Source organism: Gekko japonicus, unplaced genomic scaffold, assembly GCF_001447785.1.
Source record: "Gekko japonicus isolate JY-2015 unplaced genomic scaffold, Gekko_japonicus_V1.1 scaffold19, whole genome shotgun sequence".
Lineage (NCBI taxonomy): Eukaryota > Metazoa > Chordata > Lepidosauria > Squamata > Gekkonidae > Gekko > Gekko japonicus.
Genome location: NW_015164664.1, coordinates 830,572 through 853,728, shown reverse-complemented (window position 1 = coordinate 853,728; position 23,157 = coordinate 830,572). Strand labels below are relative to the sequence as shown.

The window sequence follows — 23,157 nt, the reverse complement described above, 5'->3', positions numbered from 1 at the left end:
GGCCATGCATCCTTAAAATGAATTCCGTTTGTCAGAGGTACAGAAATTATATAACAAAATAGAGCAATGTCCACCATGAATGTTTTTAGTTTGCAGGAAAGTAAGAATTTCAGTTTCTGAACATCAGGAATGCTTGCCAAGTGTCCAATCTACGGAGTAATTGTTTCCTGGAGGACAACATCACATGGGACAACAACAATAACAACAACAAAAGTGCACTAGTTGGGTGGCTGAAATGGGGGAAATCTTCTCTGTAGATAAGATGCATTATTATAGCCAGGACTGCCAAACTTTTCTGGGGAAACCCAATCATCATACAGAGAAGACAAAGGCTGGAGGGCAAGAGGGAAATCTGAGATTCTGTGTATTTCAAAAGTTATTTTGTGCCTATGGGAGGATCTCTGCAATATGCAGCTTGAGTAGATGCTTCCTGTTTTCTCTTTGCTTTGCTACCCACTGCTTTAACCCCAGTTGTTTCTCTCCTTTTTGGTGTTTGTGTGTCTGTGTGTGTGTTTGTGCCTGGAAGTCATAGTTGACTTCTGACAACCCCTAGTGGGGCTTGGACATTTCAGAGTGGTGGCTTGCTATTGCCCGCCTCTGCATCCTAGCCCTGGTATTCCTTGGAGGTCTCCCATCCAAGTACTTGGCAGGGTCAGCCTTGCTTAGCTTCCGAGATCTGATGAGATTGGGTTTGCCTGGGCTACCCAAGTCAGGGCTAACCCCAGGTGCTTCAATTCACTTTGTGGGCACAAGAGAACAAGCTGAGCCACATTCTGAGCCTTGAGACTTCACCTCCACAGGTTGACTTATTTCCTAGAAGACAGGAGTTTGCTTGCTCGCTCGCCTGCAAGAAGGTGCATCCTCCTGGATCATCATGCATGCCATCCTCCTGACAGTACTCTCAGTTTCTGCAGGTGGGACTCATTTTCTATATTTGGCGCTTGGGGACAGATTTTTCAAGACGCTTCCTCGGGGCTTATTTCCTGAATGACATGAAAGCAAGCCTGCAGCTCACCCTCCCTTTGAAACCCAACTATGGCATTAAGCAAAGGGACCCAAGTATACTGACAAGCCACAGTAGAGTCATGAATGAGTTGTTTTCTATTATTTATTTATTTATTGAATAGATAGATATAGATGCACACATACACCACTTTTCAAATGATGCATTTGACAGAGAAATTAACCTGTGCCTTAAAACTTAAAATCTTTGTATGTCATAAATTCTTTTCCTATGCCTTAAAATTTAAAATCTTTTCCTGTACCTTAAAACTTAAAATCTTTGTATGCCCTAAATTCTTGAACTTTGCCTGAATTCTGCTAATGTCATTAATACTGCTAGCATCATAAGAAGGTGTTACATTAAGAATGTCACATGCCTGCTTGAAGTAGATCTAGTGCTGTATTTGGTAAGATACTCAAGTGCCTGCTGATGTCTGTTTTGAGGCTAGGCTCAAAACAGCCTCTGAGCCTAGCCTCAGAGATAAGATAGGAAGTTAGAATATGAAGATACAAGCCATGAACAGTTGCCTACCACTGAGTAAATGCCTATTATCTTTAGGGTTAGCATGTCTTTGTAACCAAGTGCTGAAATGGGCATTAAAGAAATGTAATTGGTAAACATAGTATATGATAATGAAAACATAGTGAGAATATGTAGGGAATAGTCACAGGGTAACTGGAGATGAAAGATGATACAATATAATGCATGATGTGTCTATCAGAACTTTGGAGAACTTATTCTCGGTATCTGGATAGGATCTCTCTCTGTAGTTTGAACTACTTAATAAATTCTTTTCTGTTAAAATCCACTGTTTCTATTTGAACACCTCGTTGGAACCCTCAAAAATTTCCCCGTCACATTCTTAACATGATTCACATTTTGCAAGGCCAAACACTTAACAAAATCTTGAGGGGGGGTTCTTTCAGCTGGAACTGGGCCCGGGCATGATGTGAGTCCTACCTGCAAATAATTGGACAAGCAGCGCACACACACCCTCCCCCATGATGGTGTTATAAAACCCTGTGCTAGAGTTCAGCCAAGAGGATTGGCTACTGAGACCCAAAGTTGCCCATGTGCATGATGCAGTGGCCATCTACAGGTGCTATAGACCCAAACACCAGAACCAGGACATGGCTTGTGAGCTTCTCAGGCTGGCCACTGTTGGAAACAGACTGCTGGACAAATGGGTGCCCTAGTGGTCCACAAGCCTCTTCCCATGCAAGCAGAGTGGTCTTTTTACTCTGCTGGTTTGAAAAATGCCCGCCAGGTAATGTCACGAAAGCTAGGTTGATAATATATTAATGGAACCTGGTTCTGTGTTTAATTTATACAATTTTTTTGATGTACTGAAACAAACTTCTGTGTTCCTGTATAGACCACAGAAATCATGAAACTGAGATTTAAAAGTTATCGGTGGTCCTCAGGAATGGGAAAGGTACTGAATTATACAGAATCTGAAATAGTGGGTGGTGCTGTGTGACACAGAGAAATCCAGTCCCCCTCTTCAAAACCATGGACAGCTCCCACTGGTTCTCTGCAACAGACCACAAAGTTATCCGAAGTGTCAGACTCAGGACAGAGGGAGACTTCCATCCATTGTTCCAATTAATGTGTAGTCCCCCTAAGATGTACTGATCTTGGTTTGGGACACCTTTATCCCATGGGAGTGGGCATTAAACATCCATAGGAGTGCACAAGTGGTGGGATTTACACAGGAAGCAGCTGTTGCGAGAAGTGGACAAAGTTAGATGTGGCTTTGCGGTAGATTGCAATGATCAGAAGCAGTGAACTCTGGGACCGACAGAGTGTCTGGTTCTCAAGAAATGCCAGTGGCCATATGTTTCTGCTACTGCTTTTCAAATGAACAGAACTCACATGGAGCCCACTGAGCCATCCACCATATGCATATCAGCTCAGACAAGGAAGCCCTCTGTTCAGACTAGGCAGCAGAAGTTAACCTTGTTTTGGCTTGGGCCTGTTTCTAATATGTGAGTCCCATCAAATGTCCAGCCATGTCAGTGGCTGATGCCATGTTCTGCCTCCGCTGATAAATAGAATTGTTAAGAGCAAAACAATCCACTCATGATAGAAACAGACAGTCCAATCCAATTACACCCCATCTTCTAAGGAAGCCACCTTGTAAAACCTAACCCAAATATGACCCACAGCACACGGTATAATCAGACAGTCAATGAGAAACCCATTTAAACAAAAGCTTTGTATCGTTCATAATGATATCAGTGAGAACTTTGACATTGAACAATATACAGTGAGAACTTTGATACGTACAACACAAACAGAAAGAGCGGGGAAAGGAAAAAATGTTGGGTTGTTGGGAAATCAGCTAACAGATGGGAAACACAGGTTGTCCCTTGGGGTTTTTTGGCCCCTGCATGATAAAACTACTAAGGAAGGAGTTAATCATACACAGGCTTGAAAGAGAAAGCACCATACCACTTTGAGTTTGTTGGGTGATGGTGCCAAAATAAAATATCGATATAAGGCAAAGCAAACACTGTTCATAAGACCCCATCATAAAAGGGACTTGTAAAACAAATACCCACACGAGGAAACTGATAGAAGCCAGCATTTCAGACAGGGAAGAAAAACAATGGTTCTTACTGGAAGTCCCTTCTTTCCAAATAACCCTGAGATGAATAGGCAGTCTGGGAACAGCCACTTCCCCCACACACACACACACACAAAATCCAACATGGAACAATGAGAGTCCTCTGGCCAGGTGCAGGCAATCTTCCCAGGTCTCGGCTAGTGGCAGAGAAAGGCAGCATCTGGCTCAGAAGCCCCTTAATCATCCATCTCTTGAGGTCCTCAATACCACCCCAAGGGCTGCACCTTAGTTTGAGAACCACTGGAATAGAATTAACAAGGATGCTTCCTTAGAGAATGGGATGTACCCTGACTGTCCCCATGTAAGTGCATCAACAGCACTGGTGTTGAGTATTTATCAGAACATAAGAGCCCTGCCAGATCAGACCAACGTTCTCTCCAGTCCAGCATCCTGTTTCACCCTGTGGCCAACTAGCTGCCCCGGAGGGCAAACAAACAGGGCACAGAGGTGTTGCGTTCTGATCAGGCACCTGCAGAGACTCACACACTTAGAAAGTAACCCTTTGCTAGCCAGAGTTGATTGCTGACAGCAGGCCTGAGCAGAGGGATCTCTTATTTGTTTCTTATTAAAGCACAATTGGTAAAAATCAGCACTTCACATACTTCACACTTCACAAATTAGAGGGGGGAAGCTCTTTGAAACGCCCCTCTTCCCACATAACACTGACAGGAGCAGGCAGCAAGGAAATGTTAGCCAAATTGCCACGTGTTGTCAACTGTACTGGGGAGTTAAGATGTATTACAAGGCAATAGCCAAGTACGGGAGCAGTCACCAGTGTATACAGGGGTTCCACTTGTATCCGGATTCTGAGAGACAGACTCAGAGACTGAACTTAGTATAGGATGGTCTTGTTTACTGAGGATATATCACAAGCGTACAATATCTCAAATGCACACACAAGTATACAGATCTAGGAAAGTTAGATAGGAAAAGTAGCACATTTGCATGAGCAAGATAATCGTTGGTGGGTAATACTTTACCCGGCTTCGAAGGAATGAAGCAAGTCTCAGCAAGAATGGGGGGTTGACTATAAGGTGCAAGGTTCACGTCCTGGCCAGCAGAAACACGTGGGGACTCTGGGAGTGCTAACCCAAGAGTCATGTAAGGGGATAGGTATGGAGGTAGGGAGAAGAGAGAGTAAGTAAGTGGGTAGCATTGGGTGCCTTCTTTTATGAGGGTCTTGAGAGGTGGGCTAGGCTTGTTCACTTCCCTCTGGCACACCTCCTGCTGATCCATCCCCAAAACTATATTGATTGATGCTGGGGTCGAGGGACCAAAAGTCTAAGGGGGGTGTAGGGACAATGTTTAATCTTACTAAACACTGGTCAGGGCAGTGGCATCCACCGGGATTGTGACTCAAGGGTGAGAGCCATAGTTCTTGCCATTTCCTGACAGCAACTACAGGAACACCCTTGAAAATCGGGGACAACACCATCAGGATTCTAAAAGACATCCCATTTGAAATAAGGCAAAAGAGAAAGAAATATAAAGATTTAATCCTTTTTCTACAAACAAACAGCATTGACTACAGATGGTTAATTCCAGAATGAATCATTTTCAAACTACACGATAAAAAAGAAAATATTGACTTTGTCCTTAAAGCTCGTGGGTTCCTGAGATTGTAGTTGGGAGAGACCAGGGCCAGCTCACTCACTAGGCGAACTAGGCAATCACCTAGAGCAGGCCAGCCCTTAGGGGCGCCAAGCTGCACCCAGCCCCATACTATGGGAATTTCTTGATTATTTGTGTTTTTCATTCTTCCTAAAATGCATTTATTTTTGAAAATTGGTGGGTGCATGAAGGGGCGCCAGAAGGGATCCTCGCCTAGGGTGCAAAATAAGCTGGGGCCAGCCCTGGGAGAGACAGACGAGGTCACTAAGGAAGAAGATGACAGCAAATCCAGTGGCGAATTGGACTCAGTGTCTTCCGACGAGGATTCTGCTTCCGATAAAGGGGCGGCTGCCCCCAAACATGCATATCAATTGAGGATGAGAAAAGACAAAACAAAATGAAGGCTGAAGGACTCTGAAATGTGCCTTAAATTTTGGTTTTATTATTGGATGCTCTTGGGACTCTCTTAAACAGTTAAATCAATGGATAAAAAGATAAATAATTTTGCATAACCGACTATGTTCAAAGTAACACTAGCAATTTAAGATTAACATTTGTATAAACTGTTGTTATGATCTCCTATTTGTGGGGTTTTAGTTATTAGTGGTTTTCTTTCCTTTCTCCCTAGATGTAGTTACCCCTTCCCAATTTTTCGTTGTAGTTTGCAGTCTATTAAAAATGCAATAAAAATCCCCAGGGGGGGGGGCTAAAAAAATGATAGGGAGGAGGATGCTGTCTGTGCGCAAAGGAAAGGGCTCGCCATGGAGTCTGCAGACTTTGTCTTTTCTTGATTGATGAGTTATTGTGATTAGAGGACCGGTCCGTCTTACAGCGGCAAGAAGAAAGGTGGCCCCCAGGAACCATTTACACAGCATTTTACAGGAAGGTTTTTCTTCTTTTGTGCATGTAGTTCTGGGTCATTCCACATTCCAGTCCCTATTTACACAGGACGTGCATTCTTCAGTCTTTATTGCTCAGGAACAAAGTTAATAACAGCCCTTTAGGATCCTTGCATGGCAACAGAAACAGCCACTACTTCCCCCTACAAATGGATCAGTGAGGTCTTCTGGTGAGGTGCGCAATCTACCCAGGTCTTGACTGCTGGTAGAGGCAGGCAACATCTGCCTCATCATCTCCACCCTCTCTTCTAGCTGTCAGTCACCTCCAGCAGGGGTGGCATTTGAATACTGAATAGATTGCGTGCACCCAGCTAGAGGATCTTCATTGATCCATGCTGGATTTGTGGAGGGGAGAGGTGGCTGCTCTGATACTGCCTGCTCATCTCAGTGTTATTTGGAAAGAAGGGAGTTCCAGGAAGAAGAGCTGGTTTTCTTTTCCTGGTCTGAAATGCTGGCTTTAACCAGTTTCCTTGTGCAGGTACCAGTTACAAGTCTGCCTTATTTTCCTTTTAGCACCATCGACCAAGTGTTTTCTCTTTTGAGTTTGTGTATGATTAACTCCTTCCTTTGTGGTACTATCATGCAGGGGGACAAAAAAACCCAAGAGATGACCTATGTTTCCCACCCACTAGTTCCTTTCCTTCGCTGCCCTGGATAGCCCAGGCTAGCCCAGTCCCACCTGATCTCAGAAGCTAAGCAGTGTCAACTCTGGTTAGTATTTGGATGGGAGACTACCAAGGAATACCAGGTCATTATGCAGAGGCAGGCAATGGAAAACCACCTGTGAACATCACTTGCCTTGAAAACCTATGAGGTCACTATAAGTCAGCTATGACTTGACAGCAAAAGAAACCCCACCTTCCTTTCCAGGCAATTCAACATTCTCCCCCCCCCCTTTCACATTGCAGGGATCTGAACTTAGCTCCATACAGGTCTGTCTGATTAAAGGGTATTTCCAGGAAACTGGATCACACTTATCGCCATTTGTATCAAAATCAAAGTTCTTACTGACATCATTATGGGCACTACAAGGCTTTTGTTTAAATGGGTTTCCCATACAGCCTCCCATTACACTCAGTGCTGTGGGTCATATTTGTCCTTCCACTCTACCGCTTGCTATGCCCCCCTCCTCCAAATCCACTGCTGGAGGCAGTAGTCTAATTGATGCCTTCTAGTGGTGCCATCTTTGGATGGAAGTAATCAGCTGAAAAGTGAAGCTGTTATGTTGAGAGAAGTTAAATGGTACTATGAAGATCCATGTGGATTGTTTGTTTTATGCACTGAGAAATTCCACCTAAAACAGGCAAGAACATATGGTCTCAAGACCTACTTGTAACTTGTTGGTAACTCCCTGTTATCCTAACTATTTCTTTAAAATCAAAGAATTTGTTTCCAAGCCAAAAGGTCTTTGCTACCCAGAAGGCCTCTTTCACATCTTGTCCAAATTGTACTGTTCAGCCAGAAGTAAAGAAATGGTGGGCCAAAGCAAATTCACTTTTGCTTCTCTCAGTTGCTTGAAGGCCTACATGTCTGCCTGAGACGGCCATGTCACAGAGAGTTCCCCATGTTGGATTTTTCCATGCAGCTGTTCCAAAGGGTTAGGAGCCATGCCAGAATGAAGGTGGCAGGCCACATTTGACAAGCCTACTCCTGACTTCCTGCTAGAAAGTTATTTGCAAGGAAACATCTGCAAGGGAAGTCTTTGTGCCTCTTCCACCGTGAAGCCCTTTGGAACAAGGACTCCTTTCTTGGGGTTGTTTATGACGGTGAACAAGGGGCTTTGGTGGGTTGCTTGTCAAGCCCCAACTCCTTTTGGCATCACTGTCAACCAGACGGTGGGGTTTTATTTACCTGGCCGTCTCAAGCCTTCATTTCCCTTGGAAAGCAGACCCTTTGCTTTAGTATCAACAGTTGCTTTTCCTTAACGCAAAACAGTATGATTTCCCCTGCAGCTCCAAGGGCAAAAGGTACCACAGGCTTCTGGGCCCACAGCCACCATGCCCCGGGACATAATTTCCAAGGAACGTTTCTTTTACATGCTTGCTTTGCGGCAGTCTAAATGTACAACCTAAAGGTGCCCTCTGACAGCAGATAGAACTCTGCAAATGGGGCTTCCTCCCAAGGAGGGAGGGCATGCCTCTGTGGACTCAGTCTGAACCCAGGAGTGTTTTCTTTCTGGCACAGCAGGAGGAGTAAAGAGAGGGGGAGGAGCTGGGCAAGAGGGTCAATCATCCACCATTCCCTATCTGAGTAGTTTACAGCTGCAAAATTGTTATTTGGAGTATTGATTAGGACCTCAAAAACCAGGTATTTCCTACAATGAACAAAGTGATCCCAGAAGAACTTGCATATTTGTCAGGGATGCTTAACACTTTGCCACAGCAGAGGAAGGGTCCATGGACAGTTCCTTGATGCCTCTCCTCAACCACCCAGCTCTGAGACAAAGGCCAGCCTTCAGCTTTCCCTTTTGTTTCAATGCAATTTTGATGAAATTAGTTGCAAAAGCCCTTCATGAAAGGCAACTGGCATGCATGCAATCTATGTACAGAACATATGTGTCCAATTATCACTTGACAATCCACAAACAGGCTGTGTGCTTATTCTTACATGAAAGAGGTCTTTTACATGTGAGTTTTGAATCATGGGAAGTAGCCTCCAGGACATTCTAGAAGCAGGACAGTCTGGCTGGGTCATATTGGTATAATTTGACATGGTTACTATTGGTCAATGGAATAACTTGTGCAAGTGTGACCAGGAAAGAAATAAGACCTTGGCTTTTGATGAATGTAGCTGATACTGTTTCCCACAACTGAGTGAAACCTCTGAGAAAAGGATGAAAAGCAAATGCCCCAGATCTTGTCCTCATTTCCCCCTATTGCTAGGCAAAGAGCTGTTTGCTGAATGCCAGTTATTCTAACAAGGATCATGTGTCAAAGAGGTCTAGGCATCCCCCACAGTAGTTTCCCAGACCATGCATTCTTCCTCCTGAGATAATCTTGGTCCCTGAAACATTAATGAATGACAGTGAATCTTCAAATGGTCTGGTGGGTTTATTCAATGGGTTGCTCCAAGCTATGGGTAAATAGATGGAGCATCTGAGTGCCAGTCCTGTAAACAACGTCTATGAGGCTACCATGTAATAAGATAATCTTTGATTCCCCAAATGTAATGGTTGTGCAAAAGCCAGCTGGGACAGGTGGTGTTTGGATTTAACTGCAGCTCATATGGCCGCAATAAGGCTTGAGATCAACCCAAATCTGAAGACAGAGGAGGATGCAGAAGTCTGAATTAGGGACTTGAATCTGGGGACCTGACATTGGGATCCCTCAGCATGACCTGAAAGATTGGAGGAGTCAGAAGACTCATTGCCTGACCCCAAAATATCAGACTTTTTCATGGAAGGTAGACCCCAATGACAGGCATTTGCTTAAAATCATACAAATAAATTAATCTTGTAACCAGGTGTCATTTCCTAGAAAAAGAGGTGGAGGAGCTCATTTGCATAACTCATTTGCATATGCCACACCCCCTGACAAAGGGCAGGCATGTTTAAAATGAGTTAAGGCATATGCAAATGAGTTTAAATTCCCCCCTCCCTCTCGACAAAAGTGGAGAGGCTCAGGGGGAAAGAGGCTGGCTGGAGAGGGGGACGGCAGGGAAGCAGACATGGAGAAGGTCAGGCAGGGAACCCAGGGATTTAAATCCCCCCCCAAAAAATCTCTCTGCCAGCGGCCAGGAAAGGCAGGGCCTGGGCTCCTTACTGCTGGAGCGCCGCTGCTTGTAACAATCAGGACCAACCTCAATACATTTGAAGAATTTCCCCAGAGTAAATTCAGGCATCAGGTCAGACCCAGCCAACACCTGTGCTAAGAGGCAAAAGATCAACTTGGTTGTGAGGACATTGTTTTAATGCAAATAACATTACAAGTTTCATAACTGCCAGAACAGAAGAATTGTTTCCAAAGTGGGTTATTGCCTATATGAAAATAATGACGGCAGCTAGTCTCCAATTAGTCAGTTATTTTTGTTTCTGTGTGATCTCCTTGAACATGGATGGATGCTTTCTATGTACTTTTGGCTCTCCTGTTTGAGCCATATTGCCAATTCATATGCAAGAGTAGAAAAGAGCAAGATGGAGTTGCTTCAGATGGAGTGACTCACGAAAGCTCATACCCTGTCACATTTTTTTTTTAGTCTTTAAGGACTCTTGCTCTTTTCTACTGCTACAGACTAAGATAGCTACCCATATTGATCTAGATGCAAGATTAATAATGTCTCTTTGGTCAACTATTAATTAAATATTTAAACAACGTACAGATTTCCTTTTTTGAAACATAATTTGCATACATTAAAATGTTATAAATTCAGATTTTGCATGAGAATTCTTCCTCCTCAATATATTTCTACACTAGCTAGAATTGGGATACCTAGAAAATCACTTCCAAGTCATTAATTTATTACCCATTTTTTTCAAAAGAGATAAAGGATCCATGTATTATATAAGTGAAGGTTCTAAAAATATTTACAAGCAAAGACATTTGATATTCAGTTTTCTCAACAAAATAGTCTTGTAGTCAAAATTGTAGCACGAACTCACCAGATCCACATCCAAAACTGAACATTCACCAAGAATAGAAATTAGTAAAATTCAGAAACCAAGATCTCAGTGTTTTGGGTTTTTTTCAAATTTTATTGCAGCTCTTAGACTCTCTCAGTGATACATATTGATATGTTTCCTGTCTGACTTGCAGAATATAATAATTTAAAAGCAGAATAAAACAAAGAGTCCAGTGGAATAAATCACAAATGATCACATTAATCAGTTATTCTAAGTGACAGTCAGACAGACAGACAACCTTTATTGGCATGTCAGAGATAAGAATACATTAAAATTAAGGAATACATCAAAAGTAGGGCTGTCAGACAGCCAACAAAAAAGAACTGATCAATTAATCGTTTCCCTGATTCGAATTACAGATTGAAGAAAACAAGCAACATTAACAGTTATTGAAGCATTTTGCCCAGAGAGTAGCAACTGGACGGTGGACCTTCACACTCTCAGGAAGACCATGCCATGTAAAAAGGAAGGTGTCCAGAAATTTTTCTTGTATCTTAGTATAAAATGGACAATTTAAAAGAACATGGGAAACAGATTCAATAGCACCCTGACTACAGGGGCATTGCCTAAATTCATAAGGGATTTTTTGGCATCTTCCAGATTATGTACAAATTGTACATGCTGGTTTTGAATTTGGCAGGATGTCCTACACAATTTTCATTTTTGTTGTCATGGTAGTTTAGAATTTTTCTAATCAGTTTCAGAGACAGGAAACCAACAAAGAACAGTCTGGGAGAGTCTCCAGGTTGTCTACTGTTTTCACAAGGTTATCTATGTTGTCTTTTGGAAGGACTCGAGAAGCGTTGGTTTGAAATTTCCTGAGGAGAGATTCTCTGCTCAGGGGTCTCCTCCAGTGCCCATAGAAAGTGTCACACCGGCCTGTCAGGATGTCTCCATTCTGCAGGACCAGTGCCACCTCTGCATACATCTTGTCAAAGTTGGCCACGTTGTCCTTGGGATGTTCCACCATCACCTTGGAGAGCAACTGCATGAGCTCGTGCCGGTGGAGATTGTCATCGCTGAAGGAGCAAATGCTCAGTTTGCCATCCAGGAGGGCTGGGCAGGCATTGAACTGGAAAGAGTGCCTGGCCTCATGTTCAGATTCAGGGAAGGGCCTGTTGATGTACTTGGATTCCGGCACCCTCAGAACAATGGTGTGGATGGCAGAAGGGGAGTGAGAGCCAGAATGGTTGACTAGAAGGTTCCTGGCTGAGAGGGCAGCCTCCACCACCCAGTGCATTCCCAGATGGGCTGGGAAGCTCTTGAATGCAACATCCTGCTTCTCCAGGAGAAACGCATGGCTGTTTGCTGGTAGTGTGAGCGGTCTGGGCTGGTAGTCACCATAGAAAGCACTGAAGCCAGCACAGCCGGGGACGTCATCCAGAATTAAAAGGTTGGCTTCCATCCCGTGAGCAGCTAAGAGTGTCGCCTCTAGCCCAAGGCGGGTGGCATTGCCAATGTGCAGTGGTTTGGCCAAGGTTGCAGCATTTGCCATGGGTGCCCCTGCCAGCGAGGCTGCGATTGCTAAGGCATGGCCACATTGGGTTGTGTTCAGAGAGAGGAGCTTGGCTGTAGCAGCAGCGCTGCCCAAGGTGCCGACCACAGAAGGAGGGTGGAACCTAGAAAGGAAACCCCAGAGGGAGTTAGGAAGAGATCTTTACCTATTTTGTGAATGGCAGGAGGCATCCTGAGTACTCCCTGGATGTGGTAAGATGCAAGTCTATGTATATGTCAAGCGGCTCAGAGGGACTGCCCCTGTCTCGATTGCAAGCAGAGAGTTAATCCCAGCCTCCTTGATTGGCAGGGAGCAATCTTGAATATGTTGACAAATGCAAATAAGCAGTATTTATTTCACATCAACCCACCCCAAAGTGGTAAGACGATGTTCCATTTCAGAAGGGGCAGCAACAGAGCAAGCAGTATCTTTTACTGAGCCAGCTGTTGATTGAGAAATAGGCAAGCTTTTGAGTTACACAGAAGTTTACAGCAGGCTGCTGCTCTTCTCTTAATGTGCACAATAATAGGCTGGGTTTACTGACTTTTCTTCCTTCATATCTATTACCTTCCCACACCAGGTGCCCATCTGACAGGTGACAAAGCCCTCCATGGAGCACTGAAGCCACCAATGTAAGGCAGCCATGCTCTTACTGTCTGGTTTCCACAGGGCAAAAGCTTTGTCCACTCAGCAGGTTCCAAAGAACATTTACCTCTTGGGAATGTTGTGAGCTTCACTGGAGAAGCGCATCAGCCTCCCCTGCACCTCAAGGCCCACATTAAATGCCAACAGGAAGTCTAGGCCATTAGGTCTAGAAGCAGCAGGTACTGTCTGGGAGGCTGCCAGGAGAGCAGGCAGGATGGCTCCCGAAGGATGAGTGGCTGGATGCCAGGTGTCATCAAAGTCCATCGAGTGAACCTGAAGAGAAGGAGAGTCAGTGGACTTAGAAGTGATTGCCAGCAACCTCACTTTAATTTGTGGGATATGATTGGGAAGGGAGCCCAAGGTAGTTTATGATATTCTCGCTTTCTCCATATAATCCTCACAACAACCCTATGAGGTAGGTTAGGCTGAGTGTGTGTGACTGGCCAAGGTCACCCAGCAAGCTTCCATGGCAGAGTAAGGATTCAAACCTGGGTCTCCCAGATCCTGTTCTGACACTCTAAGCATTACTACAAAGGAATATCCCTTGATGAGGACGCTGCCAGAATCCTGATTTTGTGAAAATTACAAGTTCCTGGCCCTCATGGTAATAAGCAGGGGTCATTTCCTAGAGGAGCGGAGCTCTGGCAGTAAAGAGCCCAGGGGGCAGGCACATGCAACAAGCCCCACCCCCTGCTCCCAGCAGCCCTCAGTAAGAGCAAGAAGCAGCCAGGTAAGTTGCAGAGCTCCCCCCAGTCCCCCGGTCCAAAACAGTCCAGTGGCACCTTTAGGTCCAAGTTTTATTCAGGTACAAGCTCTCCCTCCTCTGTGAGGACAGATCTGCACATTCCCCCCCCCCCAATAGCTAGCAATCCAAAACAGTCCAGTGGAGCCTGAGCGGTGGGTGTTGCCTTCTGACACACTTCCAGTGATGTCAGGGGGTGTAGCATATGCAAATAAGTTATGCTAACGAGTTATGCTAATGAGCTCCTGCACCTCTTTTTCTACAAAATGACCCCTGAATAAGAATCAATTTGTTTCTGTCAAAGGCTAGAATCTTGACTCTAAATTCATTTTGGACTCAAATGGGAGAAATGTTATCCCCTCAGCAGTTAGTGCAAATAAAACACCCATCTCCAGGGGCGTTTCCCACCTGCTTCCTCACTCCAAACAATCCACACTCTTAAGCACAGTGCTGCAAGGACTGCAAAACAGAGGGAAATCCTTACCGCCACACCATTAACAAATGCTGCCAGAGGAGGAGACAGCTTCAGTTCCTGCCTTCCATAGACAGAACTAACAAGGCTGGAGGAGGAGGAGGAATACATTTCCTGTCAACAGAAGTGGAGAAGTCACAGTGAGAAATGCAAGGGCACTGAGGGCTCCTGCCAAGTTCAGCCCCACTTATCAACACACACACAGGACTAGAGATCTCTAGAGCGGAAAGGAAGCTGGTACTGAGGATTTACTGAAGACATTCCATCCTGTTTATAGAAGTAGCATAGGTTTAGGTGGACATTGCTCACCTGCCTTCACTGGCCAGCATTTTTTTCATTCTCCTGGCACCCCTTTTTGTGTTGTGCTGTTCAGCTCAAATATCAGAGCCCTCCTGTCACTTCCCAATAGATCTACGAGACATTCCAAGTGGGGATGGATGCTCTGTATTCATCTATATCTGCGCTCTTCCTGGAGCATATTTTTCTAAGCCAGTTTCAAACCAAGCAGCTCAGGAAAACCCCACAACTCTGTATGTTGCAAACCACTTTATTCCCAGACATCCTGTTTCATCCAATACAATGGTTTTGGCTTGGTATTGTTCTTGTCAATACCCAAGTAATCTTGACCCTCCCTAGATTTGAGCTTTTACGTAATGTGCAAACTTGTCTATTGCTGGTCTAAGATGAGTGGCAATTGCAAACATTGCAGCCTGGAAGAAAGTTGAAAAAAGTGCCTGATGACAGTTGAATTTAAATAGTCCAGAGGCACAGAGACGACAGGATTCCTTTCTTATTCAGGGCAGTCCTTGACCTGGTAATTCATAGTCTCTGCAAAGATCCTTGACTGTACCACCCCAGCGAGTCACACTGGCCAGTGCTATTCATACCTGACAATACTGCAGGGCAATATCAAATACATGGGTCGTGCTGCCCACCAGCCCCACGCCAATGCTGTCAAGGATCATCCGTTTGCTTCGATGACGAACCACATCCGAGAGGTGATCAGGGCAGACATTACAGATGAAGGATGCAAAGCTGCCGGTGACGGTTTCCTCTGAGGTGCTCTTTTCCAGGACTGTCAAGATGACAAAAAAGATGACCAGTGGGAAGGTGTTTGATGGGTCAGTGCTTAGTGGTCTGCCTGGCACCTCAAGTGGCACCACACAAGCCTGTCACGTTTCAGTCCAGTGACACATCACAGACGTTAGAACTGCTAAGATGGAGCAGCTAAAAGTTCAACAGGGAAAACAGTTGTGTTTTTCACCAGCCTCACCCAACTCATGAGAAAAAAGGGACAGTGTGACCAACCATTTAGTCTCTGAAAGTCACCTGAAGGAGGCAAGGCTGGAACAAGGATGCTCTTTGCAACCACTGTGGTGGAACTGAGGAAGAGTTTACCTGTCACTTATTCCCTCCCATTTCCAGGGGTAGTCCATAGCTCAGGATAGGGCTGCCAGCTCTGGACTGGGAAATACCTTGAGATTTTGGGGATGGAGCCAGAGAGGGGAAAGACCTCTACAGGGTATAATGCCATACAGTCCACCCTCCAAAACAGCCATTTTCTCCAGGGGAACTGATCTTGGTTGTCTGGAGATCAATTGTAATAGCAGGAGATCTTCAGGTGTCAGCTGGAGGTTGGCAACCCTAGCTCAGGACCAGCATTGCACACAGAAGGCCTATTTTCAGTTATTGGCTCTTAGGTAGGAGGGCTGAGGAAGACACTTCTCTGCCTGAAGTCTTGGGTAGTTGCCATTCCTCAGAGTAGAAAGTATTGCACAAGAAGGACCAATGGTTTAACTCAACATGACAGCTTCATGTGTTCATAGATGTTTGGGAAGGGGTCATAAATCAATGGCTGAGCACTTGCTGAAGGTATCTGGTTCAATCCCCAACATCTCCAATTTAAACAAGAGTTTGGGAAGCCCATTTGGACTCAAGACTGAGCTACATGGGCCAACGGTCCAAGTCAGTATGAGGCGGCTTCATACATTATTTACTGACTTCATTTATACCCCACCTTTCTCCCCTGAGAGGACCCCAAAGCAACTTACATTGTTCCCCTCTTCTCAGTTTTCTCTTCACAATTACCCTGTGAGATAGGATAAGCTAAGAATGTGTGACTGGCTCAAGGTCCCAACCCAGCAAGCTTTCATGGTAGAGTGGAGATTCATACCTGGGTCTCCCACCTCCTAGTTTGGCCCTTCAGCCACTATACCACACTTGCATTCAGTCACATCTATCTGTTATGGTTTCCCCCCCCCCATCCTTCATTTAAGGATTCTCCTCGCCTCTATTTTATCCTTAGAACAACCTTGGAGGCTGGTTGGGTCACCCAAGGAGATTCACGGCCAAGTAGGTATTTGGAGATAGATCCCCTCAGTCCTAAGTCAGATGCTGTAACCACTACACCGCTAGCTCTGACTCACATCATACTAATGTGAGCATTGAAGAAAATATGTTAGATATCTAGTACCAATTGCCACACTCCATCCATTTCTCAAAGTCTGTTTTTGGGAGGAAACGGACACTTAGTCATTTGTTGCGTACACAGGAATGTGTGGGACAAAAATAATAATGCTTTGGATTTCATAGTGCTCTCTCTATTGCTCTTTTTAAGAGAACTGCCATATAAAACACATCTGAAAAAAGACAAGATGGCAAACATGGTTTTCTTACATTATCTTGCTTTAGAGTCTGTTCCCCTTCTTTCATCAAGGAGCTCAGAGCTGCTTGCTTTGACTCCCAGGGAGTAGGTGACCGGGTAGGAGGGTCAGACCGCATTAGTTTCTGATAGGGAACCTTATCCTGTACCTACAGACCACAGATCTGCTAGTACACAAACACACATCCTGTCCCACTGTTCTAATCTGAATCTCTGCAAATTTTCAGCACAATCCTAAACCTGATTTCCTAGAAGTCTCACCAAGTTCAGTGGGACTCACTTCATAGTAAGTGGCTTCAGACTGAAGCTGTGGACCAATGTGAATAAGTACAGAATTGGACTCATAGCTTAAACAAGGTTTCATTTCCTCGTATTGCTGAATGGTGGGACAAACTCACAGAGCTCTTTCCCAAGCTGAGAGAGGATCCTGAGGACAAGTCTGCATGCCTACACCCCCTCCAAGAGAGAGAGAGAGAGAGATATATTTCTACAGCAGTTAAAGCTGTCTAAGAAGAAAGAATGCAACAAGTAATAGATTTGTTTGGAAATATGTAAATGTCTTTACAAAAGAGAGACAAACCTTTAGCAGCCACTTTGTGCACATGCCTGGATGTAGCAAAAACCTTCTGAGATTTCTGGAACATAAAGAGATGGAATTGGTCACTGCAATTGAATGGATGGGTTTGGATAAACATGTCCTCTGTTGCTCTCTTAGTTCATAGCTGTTAAAAGACTCCTAGATCAAGAAGCGGAGAAAAAGCAAACAGTCTGTATGAGTAAGTAGAGTAAGGAAGAAAAGCTTGGTTGGGGGGGAAATCTTTTCAAGATTCCTGGCTGGCTGTCAAGGAAGGTAACCAAGTTGGTCAGAAGCAGCAGCATAGAGAAATATGTAATGTAAGAATTCAAGATCAAAGAACAAGACACATTCTGAAGTTCTCCAAAAAGCAGTTGACAAGACAGACTTTATCTTCTCACAAAGGATACAAATGCAAACTTGCCAATGAGATAATCAAATATTGTATTTTGGTTGGAAAGTAGACCTATTTTTTTTTAGAGAGAGAGAGAGAGACTTTGGTCACAGAATAGACTTGGAGCAGCTTTCACCTCAAGAGGCAGCCTTTACCTGCAGGGTAAGATAGACCATTCTGGTGGCTGTTTGTAGTTCTTGGATGTCCTTGTTCCAGAGAGGTTGGAGCTATGTCTGAAGGGCTCATGGATGTCAGGGTTTATATCTCTCTTGCAAACGGGTTTCAGGTGATGACATCAGCCACTTTGTGGTAGGGGCCCCAGATGGTGGTTTTTCCTGTTTCAGGGAAGTTAATTGAAGGGGTGAGAACAATACTGAGGGCAGAATTCAGGGAACATAGAGCAATTCAAATACTAGAGATGTCCAGAAATGACACGACCCCAAACATATCTTGGGCTCCTCCCATTTTCTCTGGATTATAAAAGCTGTTGTGTACCAGGAAATGACAGGCAGAGAAGACAGAGCTGCCACTCATTCAAAATATCTTGCAGATCAGGTAATAACTCTCTTAGAAGAGACATTCCTCTGCCTGCATTCTGTGGTGCTTGTTATCCCTTGCTTGAGGTTGATATATTTTGTTGCTGACATGACTTTTATCTCTGTTATTCCTTGAATCTTTATCTCCTGGTGGTTCGTCCCTTTATATCTAATGAAGAGGAATCAAATCTATGTTGTGCTTATGCACTGATAATGGTGATATACCAAGTTGTGTGTTTAGAAAACTTGATCTTTGGCTCAATAGAAGGCATTTATTGCACACTGTCTTATCTGGTTATGACACTGAACAGTGTGTGTGTGTATTTCCATCAATATAGAAATAGATATTATATGAAGTATTAATTCAACCCAGCATCTGTTCTTTCAGAGAAATGTTGTGTAATCTTTGGTAAAGAGGCAAAAATCTGAAAATATCATTGCCTTTTTTAAAGGGATGGGTGTTACGTATTGTAGCTATTTAATTTTGGTTTTTATATCTTTACTCATAAATTGCCTTAATATCTGTTTCGGTGGAAAAGGGTATAAATTCTCTAAATAAGCAACATGAAAAAGAAGTGCAAGAAAATGACTTTCCCCAAATCTGAGCCTGGTTCACACAACAGATTTGGCCCTAAAGTTCTATCAGTATTGAATTTATTAGGCTGGTCGTATGAATGCTTGTCCATATCATGACAGACCTTTTGACTTCACCACCTTTTTCAAGACATGTTGCATTGTACTCTGGACAGGATTTCACTCACCTACAAGAATGGCTAAAATGTGAATGCTCTGGAAAGATTATTAACTGGAAATGTAAATATGTAAAATCTAGTTCTGTGACTAACAGCCTCAGCCATACCGCAAAATAAGGAGAGATGTTATCAAGAGATTTAGGTGAGACAGGAAAAGGCAGTTGTCCAGGAGGGCTTGATCAGAGGTTCTGATGAACCTCAGGTTTATCCTGAACCCAGAAACTGTTCAGTATCTCTTTGTGTTTCCATACAGCTTGCTGCTGTCTGACAGTCTGGGGTATTTGAAATCATGTTAGAAAGAAGGAGAGGGAGAGAGGAGCCAAACTGGACATATCACACTGTGCTGAGGAACAGCTAGCTTATCAGCCAGGCCCCAAGTCTAAACAAGGAAATAAATAGCTGCTTAAAAAAAAATGGAATCCCAGGAATACATTTAAAAATCCCACCAGGTGAAAAAAATATATTATGATTCATGGAGCCAAGTGGGTATTATTTGGACCTGTCTTCCTTTGGAAATACTGCCAAGCTGGCAGACTTATGGAAAACTATTCACAGAAAAAAGGTTCATAACGATCCTAATCATAAGTATTTCAGCAGCCATGAGGAAACTGAAAACTTGCCTATCGCATAAATCCTTAGTGATACTGTTTAAACAAACAATAAAGACTTCCAAATACTCCCAGGATATAAAATAGGGTATTTCTTTTGCTAGCCATCCCTCACAGTGTGCTGTTTGAATCATCTAATTTATTCCTTTAATTAATTTTTTTCCAGCATCCCATGGAATAGAGGTGACACTTGTTGAGTGTTAGTAGCACATTATGTGCCTTGATGGCATATAATCTGTAGGGTTGGGCATGAAGGTTTCTGATTAAATCAGAGGCCAGATGGAGTGACCTCCAGGTACTTATTAATTCAGGAGAATGCAAGCAGTTCTTCAGACTGGAAAGGTGGCATATAAATAACCTAAACAAATAAGTTAACGGAAAATATCTATGGGAAGCCTGGCGGTTCCATGGCCATGCAATACAATAAAGACCTTGTTTGATAGTATTATTATATACATAGCACGTCAAAGGGATTCAGGTCTACAAGCATATGCCAAATACTGACCAACCGAATATCCCCTGGGGGTTAGTCTGCAATCCTGAGAGCAGGGGCCACTGAACGAAATGGGACTTACTTCAGAGTAGACCTGCTTAATCTTGCTTCCTTAGATTTGTAAGAGCAAGAGGTCTGCAGGTACCCTGAAAGTCCGTTCAGATCATAAATTTACTAGTCACTCAGCTCAGTTTAATAATTGGAACTCATGTATAGCCTAACATGACCAGGTTTCCCTAGCCAACATCTCTTTTCATGCCCAGATAAGCTTTTGCAGGCTTCTGTGTCATCTCTTCCCTGTCCACCACACCCAGGCTGCCTCCCAAAAGGCATCTTTGGATGCAGCTGAAAATCTGTTGTCCCCTTAACGGCCAGCAGTCAGCTTCAAAAGAACAATCATCAACTGTCTGGTGTTATTTTTAGTATTTTGTGGTTTGACAAAAAGTCTGGAGGGAAACAACTGTGTGCACAAAATTGTGATGCTAAAACCCGAATGGAACTTTAGGGTTCTGAAGTACTGTCCTTACAATCCAGAGTTTCAAAACAGAGTTGTGGAGCTGGAAAATCCCAGTGGGATAAAAAGAGAGAGGACTGAACCAATGAAGGACCTTTTGGGAAGAGCCAACTGGGTCTGAGTCAAATACTACAAAATCAGGGAGTAAACTTCTAGCCTCCCAAATCCATGCCCTTAACTCTTTGGCATCTATGATTGTTCCTCATTTTGATGTTATTTGGTCCATTTTAGAGATACTAGCTAAGGTTCAGAAGAAATTGGACCCAATCTAGTTTTGTTCAGATGTTTAAGCCTGTGAAGGATTAAAAAAAAAAAAACACCAAAACTGGCTGGCCACTGCTAGATTATTACATTTCTTATCCTGCCCTTTCTCCAAGGAGCTCAAGGCAGCTTTTATGGTTTTCCTTACTCAGTTCGATGACCTTCACAAAAACCCTGTGAAGTGGGTTAGTTTGATTGACTGACCATGACACTACATGGCCAGAGTAGGAATTTGAACCCAAGTCTCCCCCCCCCCCAGGTCTAACCCTTTAGCCACAACTCCGACCATCTACTGGCTCTACAAAGATGGAGCCTTGATTGGATCCAACAGGGTTCTTCTTGTGTCCTTTTAAGATGGTGCTTCTGGAAACATAGTGGAGGGAAGGTGGCATGGTATTACCCAGTGTTGTCAGACCTTGGAAGCTAAGCAGAGTTGATACTTGGATGAGAGACTACCAAGGGAGACTCTGTAGAGGAAAGCAATGGCAATCCACTTCTGCTTCTCACATGCCTTGAAAGCCTCTTGCTGGGGTCGCCATGAATTGGTTACAATTTGATAGCATTTATTTTGCAATGCATTTTGCAATGCAAACACCCGTAGATTTTGCTTTTGGAGAGCTGGATTTATCAATCCTTTCTGCAATGACAAGGAGTACAATTAGGGCTGCCAACCTCCAGGTGGTACTTAGTAAGGAAAAACAACTGTGATAAGATAACGAAACCTTGTTAGGAAAAATATATATCTTCTTTAATCATCCAGTGAGTGACAAATCATTAGGTGTTTCCTTTGAAGTAAATTGGTCTCAAGTTTTTCTGACGGTACAGCACTCAATAGACCGTTTCACTTAAGGTTTCATCAGATGAGACCTTACACCTTTCGTATTTTTTCTGCAACTTTTTTCTGCTCCCTCTTCCTTCCTAACTCACATCATTTTGTTGTGTGAACTGAACTGAAAGTGAAAGGGAACAATTAGTGGTCTTACACAGTTCCTACTCATTTCCCAATGGATCGTGTCCACTTTCTTTAGCCTCAGATTGGGAATGCGAAACTGAGAAGATGTTTGCCCACAGGGTTTTATGCACACAACAGCAGAGGATAGGGTTGCCAGGTCAGGGTTGGAAAATACCTGGAGACTTTGGGGATGGATCCAGGACAGGGTGGGGTTTGGGGAGGGGAGGGGCCTCAGCACAGTACAATGCCATAGAGTCCACCCTCCAAAGCAGCCATTTTCTCCAGGGGAGCTGATCTCTGTCACCTGGAGATCAGTTGTAAAAGCGGGAGATCTCCAGGCCCCACCTGAGGCTAGTGTGTGCAGCAGAGGATAGAAAAAGAAGCCCCACCTGCCTCTTATTCTAAATGTGTAATAAATTCTAGACAATTTAGTGCATTTTAAAAATTACATTCATATGCATGGGGAGTGCACAGGAGAGAAAGTTTGAAAATGCCAACTAGGAGTTAGAGTGGAGCTCACTCACGCTTCTCATGCAATGGACCCATTTAACCTTTGGAACACAGGAGCTTCTAATTATAGATCACCAAATTTCACTTTCAGTTCTGTTTAATGGCTCCTGAGCACCACAACTCCACTGACCCCATGAAAGGCACATTCATTTAAGAAGGAGCGACCTTCTCCTCATTGCCCAGCTGGCTTCGTTAATCACCACTTTACAGGCATTTGCTCCAGTCTCAAAATTGTCCTTTAGTGCCAAAATCCTCTCCCCACCCTGACTTGTGCTCTCACTGCCTGTTTTTTTGCATCTGGAAAGGTCCAAGACCATGGCAAGCACCGAAGGCTTTGCAGCTGTCTTCTATAGCGAGCCCTCTGTCCTGGGCCTTCTGGCGAATGTCATCAGTGCATTCCTTGTGTGCCTGCAGAATTTCTCCTCTGCTCAAAGCAACATCCAACCTGAGGGGGTGGAAAACATCTTAGCCGGTGAGTAGAGAGCCAGCCTCACCCTTCACCTCTACCAATTAAGCCGTGCATCTGCAGAGCAATGAACACTAGCATCATTCTGCTGTGGGTGCTGTATTCAGATGCAGGGGTCCTTCACCTGGCGCTACCCCAACCTCTCTTGTGCAAAATGGCTCCCTTGTCATTGACATAAATAAGGGCGGACCAGGAAATAGAGGGATGATCTCACTAGCTTTGGACACTGGGGAAATTGTTTAGAAAGTTCAAGTCTTTTTGAGACAAGGATCTTCTCTTTATTTTCTAGAATATACATTTTCAGCTCTCACAACATCTATG

The 23,157-nt window shown here is 44.0% G+C and overlaps 1 protein-coding gene across 1 annotated transcript; it reads right to left on the bottom strand.

The window, feature by feature from the left end:
- Window positions 1–11,460: 11,460 nt before the first annotated feature.
- LOC107108495 (cis-aconitate decarboxylase-like) lies at window positions 11,461–22,920 on the bottom strand. The gene is made up of 5 exons (XM_015408931.1): window positions 22,912–22,920; window positions 15,002–15,166; window positions 14,127–14,228; window positions 12,968–13,173; window positions 11,461–12,379 (listed from the first exon to the last, which is right to left on the bottom strand). Exons 1-5 carry the CDS (start codon window positions 22,918–22,920, stop codon window positions 11,461–11,463), a joined length of 1,401 nt encoding a protein of 466 aa, XP_015264417.1.
- Between the last annotated feature and the right edge of the window lie 237 nt (window positions 22,921–23,157).

Bases quoted from the DNA above. Each gene is read 5' to 3' on its own strand.
- LOC107108495 (XM_015408931.1), bottom strand. The intron at 14,229-15,001 runs GTATGAATAGCA...TTCTGTTGACAG, and splicing joins TTGCCCTGCAGTATTGTCAG to GAAATGTATTCCTCCTCCTC. The intron at 13,174-14,126 runs GTAAGGATTTCC...CCTTCTCTTCAG, and splicing joins CATTTGTTAATGGTGTGGCG to GTTCACTCGATGGACTTTGA.